Genomic DNA, 19,474 nt, shown 5'->3' on the forward strand with positions numbered 1-19,474 from the left:
AAGGACAGATACAGACAAACTTTGGAGGAAAGATTGATGGGAATTTTTCATTGCGTTTTTCTTTTGGGGGGCTTTTGCTTTTTTTGTTTTTGGAGACAGGGTCTCACTTTGTAGTGCAGGCTGACCTTAACCTCACTATATAGCCCTGGCTGGTCTTGAATTTGCAATTCTCCTGTCACAGCTTCCTGAGTAGGATTATAGGTATGTACCAATGTGTCCAGCTTAATAAAATCTCTATAACAAAAAATATGCATGCATTTAGTAAGTCTGCAATGTGTGCATGCACTCCTTCAATAAATAAAGGCATATCCCATAGAATGTTACTCCCCTGGGGAATGACTCTTGGTTTTTGGTGTACAATCATTACAGGCCAGGGATATTTCTCCATACACAATGTTTTGCATCATATTTATATAAGGAAAGCTGTGTATGTCTTCAGATCTCAACCTGACATTTTGAACAAAACAATGCATGAGTAAAATTCAAGTTAGACTGTGAACAACTGACATACAGTCATACATAAACACTATAGACTTTTGGGGGAAATTCACGAAGCATAAACAAATCACCACTGTTGCCAGATCTAAGAGAGAGGCTAGCCCCATACTCAGTGTGGGCTAGTCTCTGTTTCTGGTAACTTACCCTGAACAAGTTTCTACAGAGTCTTTCATAACTACCTTACATTTTTGCCTAGTGTCTACACAATTAGTCCCCCAAAAGTTCAGGAATTATATTTTTATGTATTTTTTCATAGTGCGTGTTTACAATACATAGTTGTTACATTAGTTTTGGGGAACTGGTACATGAAGTTGAAGAAGTATTAAAGGAAACCGGAGAAAGACTCAAAGTAATTAGGAATAGTAATTAGAACTGAAGAGCTATTATCACTACATCCCAAATTGCCAATTAGCAATATCAGCTGTATGGTATCAAGGTGCGGTATGTTAAGAATTACCCAACCTGGTAATCTGTCACTGACATATAGTTTTATAGAACTACATTTTAGAAAAATAGATGAGTGTTTTAAATTGGTGAAAACATTAGAATTTTTTCCCACATAAGATAGTAAGAAATAGATTTCCTACTAGCTGAGTGCAAAGTGTGTTGTTTTCAGGAAAACATTACTGACAATAAGTAGAACTGCCTGCATTTGCCAAGAACCATTAAGTGCTTAGACTACAACAATAAGCAAAAGAGGGGGGAGGGGTTCTTAGAAGTGAGACTAAGCAAACAGTATACCAGGTCTATGAGACTATATTTAGCATGGTAATGGGATCAAAGTGATAGGAGAGGTGTTATTTCAGATGGGCGAAGGTAAGGAAGTCCTATATGCAAAAGTAGAACTGATTGAAAGAAATTAGCCATGAGAAAACCAGAAGGAAGAACATTTCAGGCAAAGCACAGTAAACATACAAGCTAAGGTGAGCATACACTAGGTATATCTGACAAACAACAAGAATGCCACAGAGGCTGGAATACTGTGGAAGAGGAAGGTCATGTGAGAATGTCCAAAAGGCAAGCAAGGCAGACACTATGGACTGTAATCCCCTATGGCCTGATAAGGACAGTGGGTTTTATTCTGAGTGAAATGTGAAGCAAACTGCAGGTTGTGAGCAGAGGTATGTGCTATAATCTGATACGCGTTATAATTAAATGATCCCTCCCTCTGGCTGCAGTGTGGAAAGCAGATCCACAGGAATGAAAAAAGGAGAACCAGCAGGGAAACTACTACCATTGACCAGAGGTGATGGAGGCCTGGACAAGAGGCAGGGTAAGAAGCAGTAGGCTTCTTGATACATTCTCAGGGCTGACTCACTGTATTAGACATAAAAGAAATGAGAGTCAAGGATATCTTCAAGTCTTTTGCTCTAAACAACTAGAAAAACACAACTGTTACTGACAGATTGAGAGAGGAACAGATATGCGAAGAACTTAGTTTTAAGGAAGCAAATTTGGTATTTTTAGATAGTAAGTAAGATGCACTACTGAGTTGGCAGGTGGGTATTTGAGCCTGAAGATGGGAAAGGAGTAGACATTGGAAATATTAATTTGGGTATACAGATGAAATAAATAAATTATTTATTTGTTTGTTTGTACCAGGAATCAAACTCAAGACCCTGTGCTGGCCAGGCGGGCGCTGTACCGGTGAGCTATATCCCTGGCAACAGATGAAATTTAATGAGAGAAAAGTAAGTGAAGACAACTTGTGAAGTACTCCACCATTCAGATTGAAGTTGAAGAGCAACAAATAAAGGAGATACACAAAGTATCCCCATCTCTGAAGTAGGAGACACACAAAGTATCTCTGTCACAGACAGACGAAAAAACAGAGAAAGTGGTATCCTAGAAGAAAGTAAAAAAGCTGTTTCATGAAGAGTGATCAATTGTGTTAATCAATAACCAACCATCAGATGTGGTAATTCCTGTCTACCTTGACAAGAGTAGTTTCTGTAGACTGGGACAGAGGTAACATGATGAAAATCAAATGAAATATCCAAGAGAGAATGGAAGGAGAGGGAATGGGGACAGGAATACAAGACACTATTTTCTATAAAAGAAAGCTATGAAGCAGAAGTTATTTCAGCATTTCATATGTTTGTGAGAATGATGAACTAGATGAAAAGTTGATGATGCAGAAAAGAGGGGGAAATGCCCAGAAGCCTACCTCTGAGTAATGAAGAGGGTGGGGCCTGGCGCACAAGTAGATGGTACCCAGATGCAAAAGCAGTTCATAAGGAAGGAATCAGCAAACACAGATGGAGATCCCAGTAGACAGGTGGATTTGGTGATGGAGGTTAAAGTTCTCTTCTGATTACTTTAAGGATGTCAGTAATAAAAAGTCACTGGCTATGAATGAGGCCTGCAAGGGGGACTATCAGAGGTTAGAAAAGAGGAAATCATGTAAAATATATTAAAAAGAGGTAAAATGGAAGGTATGGAAACTAGCTAAATTGCGCAGTCATACTGAGGTCCCCTTTATGGTTAGTGACTTGCATCTCAAGTGAAACAAGCGAAGGTGACTTTTACTCACGCTTCCTCATCTGTTCCTCATAAGTGCATGTGCAAAAGGTGCTTTAAAAGAAGACTGAACAAAAGGAAAGAGGTGCTAGCAAAGAATAGAACGGTCCATCATGGAGTCTAAGCTAAGCTGCAGCAGGAGTACTGACAGAAGAAGAAATACAGGCGGTGGTAAAGAGACGGGGATGTCTACTATACAGATTCTAAAAGGTATACAATAATTACCAATGACAAGCCTGAGTGAACAACCAGGGTAGATGGATGAGGGGGTCAACATCAGTAGGGATGAGAAAATCATGAAACTAAGAGGGCATGGCATTAGATAGACTATCTACATGAATGGTATGTCTAGCAAGAAAAATATCTGAAATGGTGGGAGAGAAAGAAGAGAATGAAAAGAGAGAAACTTTGGTTTTGTTTTTAGGAGTGACATTATAATTTATTCTCCTAGACTACCTTCATTTTAGAAGTCATTTTACTATACATGGAATATAAAATATTGTTACCAGTGTACACAGGAAAAAATTGTGCTATAAACTCTGCATTTGCACTGTGAACACTGGAGACGTGGCATCAGAGTAAGCTAAAATTATATAATGACCAAATTACATGTCTAAATTATCTCTCCTGTCTTGAGACATGATTTTCATTAACACAACTACCTTAAGGTAAACATGTAACACATTAACAACTTCCCCATGCATGATACAGCTGAAAATAACAATACAAAAAAAGTTACTGGTGACCTTGTCTAAACATGTTTAAATAAAGATGTAACCAAGTAATAGATGATATGGCCATTAAAATGACTGAAGATTCTATAATAATTTCTGAGAAAAGCTGAATGAACAGTATAATTAGGAGTATCTAAATATCTGCTAGATTAGGTATTTGAAGCTTAGAAGGAAAATATGAGTTCGAAATTATAAAAGTATTTGGTTTAGAATATTTAAACTATGAATAACTACTTCTCTAGATTCTATTTCTTAAATTTATACCACTTTTCTAATGGAATAATTAATACAGTTAATTGGTAGTAGGATGAAAATCTCACCTAAAAATCAATTAAATACAAAAGTATTATGATGCTACAACTATATATGGCCAGTTTAATAAACTCTGACAAACAATCTTTTTTTACATTTAAAACAACCCCTTCAGGGAGACAGGGCAGATATTCGGTCCACATATTCTGATGAAGAAAAGGAAGTTCAGAGACTGGAACTGACTTGCCTGAAGCTAACAACAGGGCCCCACTATGGCACACTGTCTTTAAGCCTTAGAAAGAAAGCTTCATGTTAAGGGGCTTCTTCAACTAAAACAAATACATAGTGACCAGGTTTTTAAAATACTGTAAGAATTTTGAGGGCAGAAGTCATGACTTATAAATTCAATGTACTACATGAATGTACTACATGATGTAACTGGTAAAAAATCATTTCAATTAACCAAATGAACAAATTAATGTAGAAACTGAGTAATTCCTCAGTTATATTAAAAGTTGCATTATCAATCCCACCACTAAACCTTTAACAACATTGTTCCTAAATAATCCATTTTTGGGGGATAAATGTTAGGACACTAACATAAAAGTTATTTCATAATTTTCATCTAATTTGAAATGTAATGTACGGCTTATTTTTAAAAATTTAATAAATCATTTTCTCAAGTTAAAAAAAATTACACTCGCTGGGCGTGGTGGCACATGCCTGTAATCCCAGCACTCAGGAGGCTGAGGCAGGAGGATCGTTGCAAGTTCGAGGCCAGCCTGGGCTACAAAGTGAGCTCAAGGTCAGCCTGAACTGCATAGTGAGACCCTGTCTCAAAAAAACCAAAAAGGAAAAAAAAAAAAAATTACACTCAATTTAACCAGTTTTCACAAAATCATTTTTAAAAACACATATATCCATACAATTAAGACTAATGTACCAAATAGCTATCAAGGAGCATAACATAATTAAATCAATTATTAGAGGGACTGGGAAAATTTCATTAAAGGAATTTCGGTAAGCTAAATTCCACAAATAAAATGAATAAGTAATCACATCAGGAAGCATACTAAAAATTACCAAAAATGTTCACTGTCTTCTTAGAGATCCAACAATACTTTATGATGGTATTTCAAGTTACTTCATTTTTAAACCATTACTAATCACAGTATCCTTGCTACCAAAACCAACAATGACTTCACTTTTAAAACATTTTTGTCAGGATAGCATTTTCTTTGTAAAACATTACACTCATTCCTTTCAGCAAACCCTAATGTTAAGCTTCCAAAAGTTTAATCAGCTACATTTTTTCTACCAAACAGGACAATTATTACAACATTTTGCTGCCTGGGAGTATGGTATAAAAAAGGTATAAAAAAATAAATTACTTAAAGAGTAGCTTTAAAAAAATGTACTTGTCAGGAAAATAGCTATATTTGGTTCCATGTCACCATCATGTTACTAGGGAAAATATATATTTTTCATGTATGTCATTTTAAAGACTGAAACCTGAAGCAGAAGTCTTTAATATTGAATCAGATCACTACTAAAGAAATAAAATTAATCACTTATGCACTCTGATTACTAATATACTTCTCAAACTTCTATCATAGTGCTGAAGTGGTCAGTTAAGAAAGTATCAGGTAAAGTGGTCCGGAACTCTGACTGCAACCCAGTATACTTCTACATACAAACCAGGAAGAACAGCAAAAAGCTGGTGTTGGGAGAACATAGTTTGGTGAAATTGTATAAAAGTTATTATCGTACCTTTTGCCCAACTTTAGTGGTGTAAAACAAGCAAATGGCATGCAAGTTTCAAAGGAAATCTTCATAAAGAAAATGATTTGAATTTGAGGACCCACAAAGTAGAACAATGAATTTAAACAGGGGAATGAAAACCTCAAGAAAAATATATGATCCCCACTAAACAGAATTTAATACACAATAAATACACAATACTCTCAAAAATAATCTAATCCTGAAGGAGAAATGCAGGTTCTTACATAATTTAATTCTCTTCTCCCATGAAATTGTAAGCATGATTTTAAATGAAAAAAATGTCCACCTTTTATAAGCCTATACCACATTTCTAAACTGTAATGCTTCAGCATAGGTTCAAGAAATGGCTTAGAAAAGCACTGGTCTTGGAACAGTACAAACAGTAATAATAAGAAGAACTACATTTACTAAATGCTTACTTTATACCAAGTCCATAAATTATCTTACCGAACCTCAAAAGAGCCTATGGAGTTAGCTCTTATTGCACTACCATCATTATTTTCATTTTACAAAGCAAAACAAAAAGTAAATAAATAAAAGCTCTAGAAAAAAATTAATCTGCCTAGGTTACACAAGTAATAAATGATGGAATAAAGAATTAAGTATTCACTGCCAGACAACAAAGTTTTGAACGGTTTGACAACTCCATTCATTGTCTTTACATGCTTCAGTGGAGATGAAACTCTAGAAATGTCTCCAAGGAGCTTTCTACAAAGAAATGGTCATATCCAAGCATCTTTACATTGCATCTGAGAAAAACTGAGGCCTAGGAGAAATGTCCTGCACCCAAGTTATAATGTGTTGGATAAAGGCAGTACTGGTCTTGATATTTCTTAAAGAAATTTTGCCCTTTAAAAAATTTTAAAACTATCCAACTAGGAAATTGTTTCTAAGGTCTCCTTCACTTTTAAAACCTATGTTTCAAGGATGGGGATTTAGCTCTGTGGCATAAGCACCTGCCTGGCAAGCACAAGGTCCTGAGTTCGATTCCTGGTACCAAAAAAACCAAACCTATGTTTCAACCTAGGAAAAATTATCACTTGTGGTAGAATTAAAGTACATTCCTACAAATCCTTGATGGCATCTTAATGTAAAATAGTTTTTAAGATAGTCTTAGATCTTGAGGAAGTAAATTAAAGGTTCTCTGCCCCCCAGCTTTGAATGACATTTTTATTGGAAAGAGTTGTATTTTCCACGGTTGACTTCAGACCATGGACTGAAACCTATTCATGGATCATAAAATCAATTTAATGATTCACAAATATCATTTTTATGGAAGCTGAAAATTAGAATTTAAAAATCCTAATAATTATAATAGTAAGGATTAAGTATTCCTTCATGTGATCTACTTGCTTAAGCAGCTGTGCATTCAATCACATTGTAAAATATATTTCTTAATATGAATAGCAATCAAAACAGAAGAAAAGCCACTATGCTATAATGTCAATATACATTTCACACTTAATATATCTGACATGAAAGGAGTTATTTAATTACAGTTTGGTGGCTGATGTCATAAGATCTACAAATAAAATACTTCCATTTCCTGTGTTATGGTAAAATTACTAAGACATGTAAAGAAATTCTAGGAATGCAGACTGATAAGTGGTTTCCCAGTAAAACAGAAAACTGTGAAGAAGCAAACACAATGTTTAAAGACGATATCTGAAAAAAATCAGGGCCCCTGGAGAAATGGTGTTTCCAAGTCTGGGCAGAAAAATACAAGATCAACAAGGAACACTTATTTTGTGCCAGACAGCAAAGAAATAACCAAAGATTAGGCAGCACCAGAAGGACACAGTAGTCATCTTGAAGGTTTTCCTGGTCAGAGATTGGACAATTTGGGCATCAAAGAGAATAATAACTTATCAAAATGAAACAGAAATATATAAAAGTTTAAGAGTTCAAATACAGCAACACTGTTCATCTCCACAGTTGCTAAGACAACAACTGATTTTATTTAAAAATGTGGTAATTACGAGAATCAATACTGTTGTAAACCTGCAATCCCAGCACTTTGGAAGGTTAACGCAGGACCACACTGCAAGTTGGAGCCCCGCTTGGGCAACTTAGCAACTCAGTGTGACCTTGTCTTTAAAAAAAGGGAGGTGGGAACTGCATCCTTGCACCTTAGTGCAAAGGCCCTATGTTCAACCCCCAGTTCTGGATAAAAAAAAATTAAGAATTGTTTTTCTCCATTGCTTCCACCATTTGTATTGCAGTTGTATCCAGCAAGTCTCAGAAGGAATGTTCTTCACATGAATGCCAGTCTAAAATGAAAATGGAAATGAGTTGTGGTAGAGCATGCTTATAATCCCAGGACTCAGGAGGCTGAGACAGGACGATCACTGTGAGTTTGAGGTAGCTTTGGCTACAAAGTGAGTTCAAGGCCTGCCTGAATTGCATAATGAAACCCCGTCTCAAAAAAGACAAAAAAAGGATGACAATCTAGCACAAATTTAGGAAGCCATCAAATTACTATCCCTAGTGAATAAAAAAATGAGCAGCAACCGTTGCTAAAAGCATTAAATAAAAGATTGATAGGGAACTTTGTTATGGATGGATAAAGATGGCAGCACGTGAGCCCAAAAGTAGGACAAGGCCTCCTAATGGGAGACAGTGAGAAATACATCTCATGAGTATTAGTACCCTAGAAAATTTTCAATCTACTCATCGTTTGGATTTGATATAAAATACAGGGACCAGAAAAAGCTAAAAAACAACAAAAAACACAAAAAAACACAAAAAAAGGAAGAAACTATAAAGATAATCAGATTCAAAATCTATAGAGTAAATTGAGAGAAACTTTGAAGATTTACTTAAATGCTAACACTGTAGACCTTCCTTTGACTCTAATTTGAATAAACAAATCAAAAGAGGACTTTAAGGACTGGTGCAATTTGAATATATGACAGACATTAGATTATATTAAAAATGTATTTTTTATTGGTAGATGTGATAATGAAATGTTGGTTTATTAAAGTGATAAAAATTTTACACTATGAAATAAAACATGGTATATAAACAGGAATCCAATTAGTAAACTGATATGTAGCAAATACTTTGACATACACATTTCAGAGGAAAACATTTTATCTATATGAGATACAGAAATCCAAACTCCTAAACACACTCTGTCACCTGACTTCCTACCTTCGAAGGAAGATATTTAGGGTACCTCAGCTGAGTAAACATCAGACAACTGTTTCTGCTCCAGAATGTTTTCCACTTAAAATGTAAACATTACCCCCACACACACACAATACTTTGAAGTATCACAAATGTGTAATAATGTTAGCATACATATCATATTAGAAAACTTACGGAAGAGTAGAACTGAAGAACAAGCATGTTTCATGATTCTCCTCTTGAAGCACTGAGTTTATTTTCTTTCCTGTAGCTTTACTTATAGATGTCTTCAGTTTCTTAGCTAGCTTTTTTGGTGTGCTGGTTATGGAAGATTCTTCTGTACAGCAACTATACACTTCCACCTTTATTTTAAAGTCTGGCCTTGCTTCCTTACTAAAACCAAGAGTATTTGTAAGGTTAAAAATTTAACTTAGTAGAAAATAAAATTACAAAATCCTTTGATGCTTTCATAACATTCAAAATTGGCCTTTAAAATATGATATATAAACTGTGCTTATTTAGTATTTAAATGGCCTAAGAATCACTATAAAAACAACTTTTAGAGGTGCCAGCTTCTAAACTAAGGCAACCTTTACTAAACCAATGTATGCAGGCATATGAGTTAAAGAAATAGAATAAAACACTTCTGTTGTTTTTTGTCAGTGCTATTTTCCCTTCAGCAGTTCTTTAATACCAGCTATTGAAGGTCTTTCTATTACATGTATCATTTCCCGACATGACTACTCCACAACAAAATCTGAACCTTCAGTATTCACTTGTTCATAGAATTACAGTGAATTCACCACTCTGTACCCCCTCACCCCATTTCTGTACCTAATAACTACAAACAACATTTTTACTATTTGGTTATTTAGGGAAAAAACCCATGAAACCAATATAAAAGGATATAGTTCAAAGCATGAACTCCCGGAGGGTAAGTGCTATCTATCATGGTAATCTTTGTATTTTTAGCCTAGCATTGTGCCTGGAACTAAAAGGTACTTGATGCATATTTATTAAACCAATATGAAGAAAAGCTGCAATTTTAGCAAATGCTGAGATTGGCTTCACTCTTTATCAGAATGATAAACTACCTTTAGCATAAAAGATTGTGACAGTGTTACCAGCAATAAAATACATGTAAGACTGCAAAAGGGGTCCATCAGCAGCAGATGTTGCTTACAGACAGGACATCCGTCACCCTCAGAGATATTAAAAATGCAACATAGACTTTTTAAGATTTAAACGGCCAAGACGTAGGTTTGGTAAATCCAAGGAATAACTTCCAGATATTTTTATAGTTTATTATTTGGCAGCTTCTAACCATACAGTATTCCTGGTAATGACTAACAAATGTCAATATTTAGAAAGAAACCAGAGATTCATAAATATTGAATACTTATTAAAACAATCATCATAACAAAAAGCACATTTTTAAACATTTGTCAGAGGTTATTTTTAGAACAATTTAAAATATTTACAGAATTTTAAAAAACTTGTAAATCATGTGCTTTCTTCCCAAGTCCTTTGCATTGTTCTTTCTCTGACAAAAAACAAACAATGGCAAATGATATGGAAAAAAGAGCCTACTGACAGGATAATTTTAGCAGAAAAAAATTTATTAAGAGTGATAATGAAAATAAATGTATTTAGGTAACTTAGGGAAAAAAATTTAGCCTTAATTATATAGCTATTTGAGAACTGGATTTTTTTCTTTTTGGGTCCCAAACAAATTTCTCTAGTTCAATACAGCTTGTAAGAATGTCTGCATTACTGATAATAACCCGGAATCGTACATTTTCTTTTTCTGCACTACACAATTACTACAGAACACTGGACCAGAAACCACACAATGTGGTTTGCCATAGTCTTTTTAATGTTATGTGAATGGCAAAACAAGTCCTCTGAAATATGAAATGCAGCTCCATAACTGAAAATGGAAAAACACATGTAATATTGGTATTATCTTAATAGTTCAGTAGCTATTAACATTTAGATATGAAGATAGTATCTTTGAAAGCTTGAAAGAATCACAAACCCCACAGTGATTTAGGCCAACAGAACCTCTGTACAAGGCCAGAAAAAACTTATGTTAGTTAAAAATGATTTCAATGGCTACCTGAGGAGTTCTGGTTTGGTATTATGACCACATAAAATGAGCCTGTAAAAGAGCAAGGGCAATAAAAACAGACCTGATGATCACTGACTTTTTTTTACCGTTTGAGTACACACAAGAAATGCACCATAAGAAAAAGAACACCCTCCAAGTTTTACCAAAGTGTTTTTCCTGTGATACACACTGCAGACTATCTTATAAACAAAGCTGTTTTACTATTTTAGTCATTCTGTAATTAGACCTCTTATATGAGATGGAAGACCTATTTTCTTTCGGTTTTTTCTGAGAGTCTCACTGGCCTTGAGCTCACTATGTAGCCCAGGATGGCTTCAAACTCTCAGTGATCTTCCTGCCTCAGCCTGCCAACAGCTGGCATTACAGGAGTGTGCCACCAAACTGGGCTAAAGATTTATTTTCTAGTCAAATTCATTCTATATAAATAAAAAGCACTGTATTCACACTTTAATAATGAAAATATAAATATTTATAAAAGTTTAAAAATTATTCTCATCTAATGCAAATATTTGCTGCTAATTATAAAATTTCCATTTTTATTTTACATCAGAAAATTTCAAATAAAGAAAAGGGCTTCTTTTGAACAAAGTAATTTTAAAAACCATTTTAAACATTTAAAGATCTTAATACTTCAAAAAGAATCCAAGGACTCAATAATTAGGCTGTATGATCCCAAGACCCAATAATTAGATCTTCCTTTTTTTTAAAGTAGAACTTTAGACTATTTTCATTCTCTTAAGATTAAAGATACTTACAATACCGTCATATTTTCAAAACATATATCTGTAATTGTTTTATCCACAATCAGCATGTCAGTATCAAAAACTTCAGCTCCCATTTTGAATAAACAAAAAATGGCATAGCGCTCTGATCCTGGAAGAAAAAGACAACACTTTAAGCAGTAACATATATGACAAACCCAATTATCTTAAAATAATCTTGAAAATGAAAAATATGAGTTTAAATAGTTGTTAATAATTTTTATTTTTATATATTGTAGTCATTAACATTTTATAGTGGCCAGCTTTTTTTGCACTTTTGTTTTTTAAGTTTTAAACTCACTATGTAGCCCAGGCTAGCCTCAAACTTGCAATAGTCCTGTTGCCTCAGCCTCCTAAATGCTGAGATTACAAGTATGTGCTATAGTGGCTATTGTGTCAGGATATGGTAATACCTTATTCAACCAGAATACAACCTTAAACCAGGAGTACCAAAAAATGAAGTTAAAAATATAGGACTCTCAGAGTTTAAACAAACTATAAAAGTCATAAATTTTATTACTAAAAAACTGTTTAAACTTCCATTAACAGTAAATTTCTTATTACATAAATATACTATTATTTCTGTCAATTTTGGTATTCAATTCTGTGTAAGAATATGTTTGTTATTTGAAGAGGTTGAGAGTAGGCACATTAATAACAGCAAAAGATTTTCCACCAAACTGAAAGCAAAGGAGGAAACCACAAAGATAAATAGATATAGGAAGAATAAATGAATGAATGAAGTAGACATGGAAAAAAACATAGCTGGTGGGTCTTTTAATTTGGTGAGGTTTTAAAAAGCATTAAGTGATAAAAAGACCAAATCTTCATTACTGAGAAACTGTAGCTCTTTAGAAAAACTTATCTCCATAGAAATCAGAAAGATTTATTTAATTGCCACATGCATTCCTTTGTAAATTATATTTCCTAATTGAATAACAAACACTAACTCGATTTTAAATTCTTCATATAAAACTAATTACGTTCAATATTATTCAGTTTTAAAATATAAAGCTATCACAATAGAGAAAAGAGATAAAGGATTACCATATCTTCTGCCTCTAACAGCTAGAAATCATTTGAGGTTAATTTATATCACCTATGCAATACATAGATTTGTGAAGAATACCTAAGGCCGTAAAATAAAACGCTGATGGAAAAAAAATTGAATCAAGTTTAAAATCTTTATTACACTCTGTTAAATAATCTAAAGTAACAAAATGAGGCACAAAAGATCTCAGAATTCTCATCAAACAAAAGAAATGTTGCCTTTACTTTTATTCCTTAAATATTTTCCTTGGTTCCCTATTTTCCTCCTGTCTCTGCACATTTAGGCCCACTACTTACTGGCCTTGTACAGATTCTATTAACCTACAAGTACAATTGATAAGGACTGTCTTAATTAGGGATTGTAATATATTTATACTAAAAATCAGAAAACAACAGTTCAACAAGATTCTGTTTATTCTGTCAAATGACATCAATTTATTTCAGGGTGGAAGAAGTCTTTTTCTCAATAATCACAAATTTATAATAAACCAAAGAAAATATTTCAATCACAAATTAAGACCATACATACGTTCTTTATTGCTGAAGTGATCAGAGTCTTTCCACATTAGCGGTATTCGAATATCTAGAAAGGAAGGGAGAAAAATGACATTATAATTTTGTTAAATTTTACTTGACATGAACTCTGAATTCTGCAACAGATTCTGACCACTAAAACCAAGTATCAGTTAAGAGAATATTTTACAGTTATGCCTATGGTTTATAATTTTAAACGTTATTTAATATACATTGGATATGGTGGCACACATCTATGATCCCATCACTCTGAGAGGATGAGGCAGTAGGGTTCTAAGTTCCAGCCCAGCCCGGGCAACTTAGCAATCTTAGTGAAACATGTTTCAAAATTTAAAAAGAGCTGGGGATGTGTATCAGTCAGAAGGCCCCAGTATCATACAACACACAAAAATGTTATTAATATATATGAAATTTGGGATATGTAAGGTAAAAATATAAATACTATTCTTATTAAATAATTGTTCTGGCTCCATGTACACATTTTTCTCTTCCTCACTGATTTATGCTGCCACATTATTAGATATGACACTCTTAGTAAATGTCTGTACCTTAGCTCTACATTTTATGGATCTAATTGAATCATTTATTGCTACCATATATATCCTAATACCAACACTATACTATTAAAACTATTGTATCTTTACCACATATTTTACTGCTAGAAATACTTCTTTCTGAAAGCATCCTACTCTAATTTCTTTATATGAATTTTAGAACTGTTTTATGAAAATCTCCCCTCCCAAACACTTTATTAGTACTGGGTTGAATTATCCAAATTAACTTAAAAGTTAATAACCATAATACTGTCTTTACATAGAATAGAACAATCTATTCATCCTCAACATTATAATTAAATTTATTCTTAGGTATTTAAGACTTTTTGTACCACTGTATTATTATCATTATTGTTTTGTTTTTTTGAGACAGGGTCTTGTTTTCTAGTGCAAGCTGGCCTTGAACTCACGTATGTAGCCCACGCTGGCATTGAACTCAATGCTCTCCTCCTGTCTCAGCCTCCCGAGTGCTGGGACTACAGGAGTGCACCTCCACATCCAGCTGTATTTTCCAGTTAGTTATTTGCTTAGTTAAAAGATTACTGTTTTTCATAGGTTTATCTGAAACAGAAGCACTTTTTACTGAATTCCTCATTAATCCAAGTAGTGTTTCAGTAAACTCCCTCGGGTTTTATAGGTCTGTAATCCATTATTTTCAAAGAGTATTTGTCTATTCCTTTTCACTAGTTTCATCCTTTATTCTTATTATTTTACCTAGAATTTCCAAAACAGAGTTATATTATAGTGACATAATGCAGTGTTATTTTGAATGGGAATGCCTTTACTGTTTTATAATTAGGACGTGGATGATGTCCTGTCAAAAAGCCCCTTATTTGGCCACAGTTGTGGACTCATTTCATTTCACAATGCCCTGTTCAGAGCTGCTCCAGCTCTATTAGGGTGGCATTAGCTATTTATACTGTCACGGGAGAAACATGGACACTGACTTCCTATGGTCAACCTTGCCCTTCCCCATGCCTACCTATGTCATCTCTCCAAGAGGAGATGGTGGATGTTTCTTCTTTATTCCCCATGTAGTCAGGTACCGTTCAGACACCAAAGTTAAGCCAAGACTTACCAACTGTGTCTCTTTTTTGTTTCTTTTTCCCAGTACTGGGAACCGAACTCACGACCTCACACTTGCCAGGCAGGCGCTGTGCCGCTGAGCTAAATCCCCATCCCCCTCAACTGTGTCTCTTAATTCAGCTTCAAATGATAGAAATTCTTTCCAGACTCTTGTAAATGGCTGACTCAGTTTTAGTTTACAATACTCTTACTTTTGTCTTTTCTTACATCTCCACTGACATTTAATGAAAATAAGAAGGCTAAATTGATTTTATTAGGTCTTAGAAATCAATCATTTTCAAAGGTGAAAACTGAGGGCTGCAAAAGTAACTCAGTGGCAGAGGGCCTGCCTAGCACATGCAATACCCTGAGTTCAATCCCCAATACCACAAAAGGAAAAAAAAAAAGTAAAAATTAAGTGAGATATGTGTTGAAGTGATTTGGTTTAGTCATTGAATTAGTAGCCAGTGAAAAGCCTGAGACAATTATCACATGTTATTATTTGCTGTTTGGCAGGAAGTATAAGGATAAATCTGTTATTCTTTGTATAAAGATTTGGCCATTAAGGGAAGCTAGAAATGGAAATGTCCAAGTCTCTGCAGGCTATCGATGTAATCTCAGAAACATTAGGAAATTTTTCTGTAAATATTCTTTTTGACCAAAATAAAAGTCATGTTTTCATCCTAGTATTAAATGAAAATGCATTTATAAAGGTGAATTTATTTTTGTTTTTATAAATACAAAAACAAGATGTAATTAAGTCCAGGCAAAAATGAAAGGAAATTACATATGTACTCCATCTTCTGACAGTTTCAGTTCCTTAGTTTAATTTAAAATTAAAAAAATTTTTTTCTTCTGAAAAGGAGAAACATATGCAGAAATAAGTTCTGTTTTTATACATTGGGTATTTGTGTTTGTGAGAAATGTTTTTCTTTTACTTTTAATAGTTTTTCTTAAGGCCCTTTCTAAATGTACAGTTAAGTCTAATAGCATGAATGTTGGCAGTCAATAAACTACTATGAAATCACAATAGATGTTGAAACCATCAGAGAACTGTAGTCTTCAATACCAATTTAATATATTTCATTTATCCTGGGTGGTAGAAGAAAAGGGTTATGTTTTAGTATTTGTACAAAATCCCCTTTAAAGATGTATAATATCTTATTTATTAATGTTAAAAGGTATTAAACGTACTGAAGAACTACTATGCTGGGCAGTCAAAGGATACAAGGAGATATAAAACATGTTATAATTGGAAACATGAAAACATGAACATAATAACTATAAAACAAGCAACAGAAATTTATATAGTTTTCTTTTTCTAAAGAACTTTTGCTTATCTGAGGGCAATTTCTGATATGAGCCAATAACGTGCTAAATAACATGCAGATCTATCTTCCTGTACAATTTGTGTTAGCTATGAAGCGAGTTGTGAAAGTGGAGATGGAAAACAGTTCTTTGAGCGACAGGGCCTGAGCTGCAGCCATGAGCTCCCTAGACATGGCTCTCGGCCAGGGAAATACAGTAGTTATTAGTTATTACTTAAGGAGTGCGGGAGGTACAAACAGTTGTTTCCAAACTGTACTGATGAGCTGATATTTGTAAAAGTGTATCACTGCATTCAACTGCGAGTCCACTTCAACCCATGGTCTCTCTGGGCCATTGTCTTTGGCTTCCTTAACGCTTTGGAGAAACTGAGACTACACGGCGAAAGTGCCATCTAGTGGTAGAGGGTCTCCAACTGCATTAGTAATTCAGAGAAAGGAAGCATTATTTCTAGCTGGAATGATAACAGGGATGTTTTATAGATGAGCAAACAGATCTGAAGAAAACAGTTATTTCACAAGCTAATTAGGCATCTGAAGCCTGGGGTTTGTTGACAGGAGAAGGGAAAAAAAGTCTGCCTAAATAGACAGCATATATATAGGCGTAATGGGAGATAATGGAGAAAAAGAATTGGGTCAAAATGGAAAACTAGGAAAAAAGTGTAGTCTTTTTCCTACAGTGACAAAAGGTAGTCATCTACGTGCCACGTGCTGTGCTAACTCCTGGCTATGACGTGACGAACAAGACACACATGATTTCAACTCACGTGGAACACAAAAGGAATGCTGAGCTAACTAACTTGAGTTTGCAGCCCAGGTCAGCCACTTCCATCAAGTCGCTTAACCTCTGAGTCTGTAGAAACAGTAATTACCCTATCCATTTCATAAGGCTGCACGGAGGAGAAAAGCCCCTAGTATGGAACCGTTTTTACAAACTGTACAGTTCTACACAAATGTAGAGCATAATGATCAAAACAGAGCTTTAGAGCAAATATTTCCATAGAGGTATGAAAAGGCCAGAAGTAGAGAATAAAACAAAACCTACTGACTCTAGTTACTTTACAGAACTTTTTCAGCAATATAAAATGATCCATGTACAGCATACCTGATATGGCAAGCTTTCCTTTACATGCTGTTCGTTCTTTACTTTCAAAATTCGTATCACTGTCAAAAGAAAAACTTATAAACAAAACAGATCTTTGTAATAAACAATTATATTGTCTTTCACACATGCCAAAATATTAAAACAAATATATACCTATGAGCAACTTCCAGTTCATGTAAACTACTTGCCTCAAACTTTTAAGATCTCAACAGCTAGCTAGATTTAAAAGAAATACATAGAGCCATTCTCTTGATTTTTTTGTTACAAATTTTGTGTTCCTTGATTATTGTGCGCTGGCTTCTTTACAATGAAAGCTTTTTGTTGCATTTATAAACAAGATGTATAGTATTTGTCCAGGTCCCAAGAAGTGTAATAACTTGAGTCACTACTTTACAAGTTATATTTCTAGCTTACTAGACACAGAGCCCTAAAAAAGTGTACTTTCTAACATGTGCTATTCGAGAGTATCTTTCTTATCCACACAGAATCTGAAAAATATAAAAAATGACACTACATTTATAGGCAGTTAGTATCCACTTCATTTTTCCCAAATTCCAAAGAACTAAGTATTTGTTAAGGCAAAGAATAAATTAATTAACTAAAGTGGGAAAGGAAGCAAGTGAACACAAATGTGGAAAGGAAAATGTGACAACAGAAAAAGTTTCAAAGGAAAGCCTGAGGACATAAAACACTTCCAAATCTGCTATCATTAAAAAAAAAAAGCTTTCAAAGTAGATGTCTCCTACTAGATTCCAATAATTCTCCATCCTTAACTATTTCCCCAACACCCCATTTCCTAATAACTTGCAATTAGAGATTAGCATTTCAATTCTAAGGCAATATTTCCATGAGTATCTTTGTGTTTCTTTGTCCCTATTCAATTTGGTTAGCTAATTGACTGCCAGCTAATTTAATTAGGTACTTCAAACATGTGATAAGATGGAAACTTTCCATTTGAATACTTGTGATTCTACAAGTTTCTGAAGATTGAGGGGGAATTTCAGGCAGGAAGTTAACTAATTTCTTGAATAAATGACACTAACTCATTGCTTTCAGTAACCAAACTAAAAACTACCTGTCTATTTTTATGCGTATATCCAAATTTGAAAATAAAATATATCACCTACTTTTTTACTGGATTAAAGACATAGGTATTATGGGTGAAGTATACTTCACATGTCCTACAATAACATACTGACATACTCAAGTAGATAAGTTCATGCACGACATTTACATGGTATTTATAGAATCACATATCAGGTATAAGTGAAATAACGTAGATTTAAAGTCATATAATTTCAGGATGCTACGTAATCTTTACGTTTATACGTGGTATTTAGAGAATTCACTCACTGAAAAATGTAAGTACTCATTGATTATATTTCAAAATAATATTTCATTGAATTACAAATTTAACATTCAAGTTCAACATAAAAGCTTAATCTGCTACACTGGAGAACATCTATCTCATTGCTTCATCACAAAGTACAAAGTTAATTTGCATAGTGTAAATAGTTTGGTTATATAATACAGTGAAAGGACCACTAGAAACTAAACACAAACTTCAATTTATTCAAACTGGCACAAGAAATTCTATATAAATACTGTTGGTTGGCATTTGCAAGTAATATCTTAAAAAGCATCTATGTGAGAATATAAATTGTTAAAATATTTATTTCAATGAAAAAATGCAAGAAACTCTAGGATGATAATTTATGGAATAGGTGTAATCATACTAAAATTGAGCAAATTGGGCATTATTAAATTTGATGCTTTGGCTGGTAAGTGAAATTCTGAAATACCTGAACTACCGAAGGCAAACTTGTTATTTACCAACCCCCCCAAGAGCAAAGAATTTCCCCCTCCAAACTACTCAACTACTTAGCCAAGCACAGCTTTCTTAACTGCAACTGTAAATTTGTACAGGCATTTTTAGAATGAGTGAGGAAAGGGGCTGGGGATTTAGCTCAGCGGCAAAAGCGCCTGCCTGGCAAGCGCAAGGTCGTGAGTTCGGTTCCCGGTACCGGAGAAAAA

At 34.2% G+C, this 19,474-nt stretch overlaps 1 protein-coding gene across 3 annotated transcripts in view; it reads right to left on the reverse strand.

Moving 5' to 3' along the window:
* Window positions 1-19,474, reverse strand: part of Rtkn2 (rhotekin 2) — a 79,249-nt gene that overhangs the window by 31,323 nt on the left and 28,452 nt on the right. For 2 of the 3 annotated variants that reach the window (XM_013514864.1, XM_005385949.2), the window contains exons 3-7: window positions 17,441-17,499; window positions 13,387-13,440; window positions 11,802-11,919; window positions 11,035-11,076; window positions 9,111-9,308 (exon numbers count right to left, since the gene is read on the reverse strand). In XM_013514864.1, coding sequence (XP_013370318.1) covers window positions 9,111-9,308; window positions 11,035-11,076; window positions 11,802-11,919; window positions 13,387-13,440; window positions 17,441-17,499 — 471 coding nt within the window. The remainder of the gene's footprint in view (window positions 1-9,110; window positions 9,309-11,034; window positions 11,077-11,801; window positions 11,920-13,386; window positions 13,441-17,440; window positions 17,500-19,474) is intronic. The other variant, XM_005385950.2, reaches the window with a different exon arrangement.

This window comes from Chinchilla lanigera, unplaced genomic scaffold, assembly GCF_000276665.1.
Source record: "Chinchilla lanigera isolate Chin_1 unplaced genomic scaffold, ChiLan1.0 scaffold00024, whole genome shotgun sequence".
Lineage (NCBI taxonomy): Eukaryota > Metazoa > Chordata > Mammalia > Rodentia > Chinchillidae > Chinchilla > Chinchilla lanigera.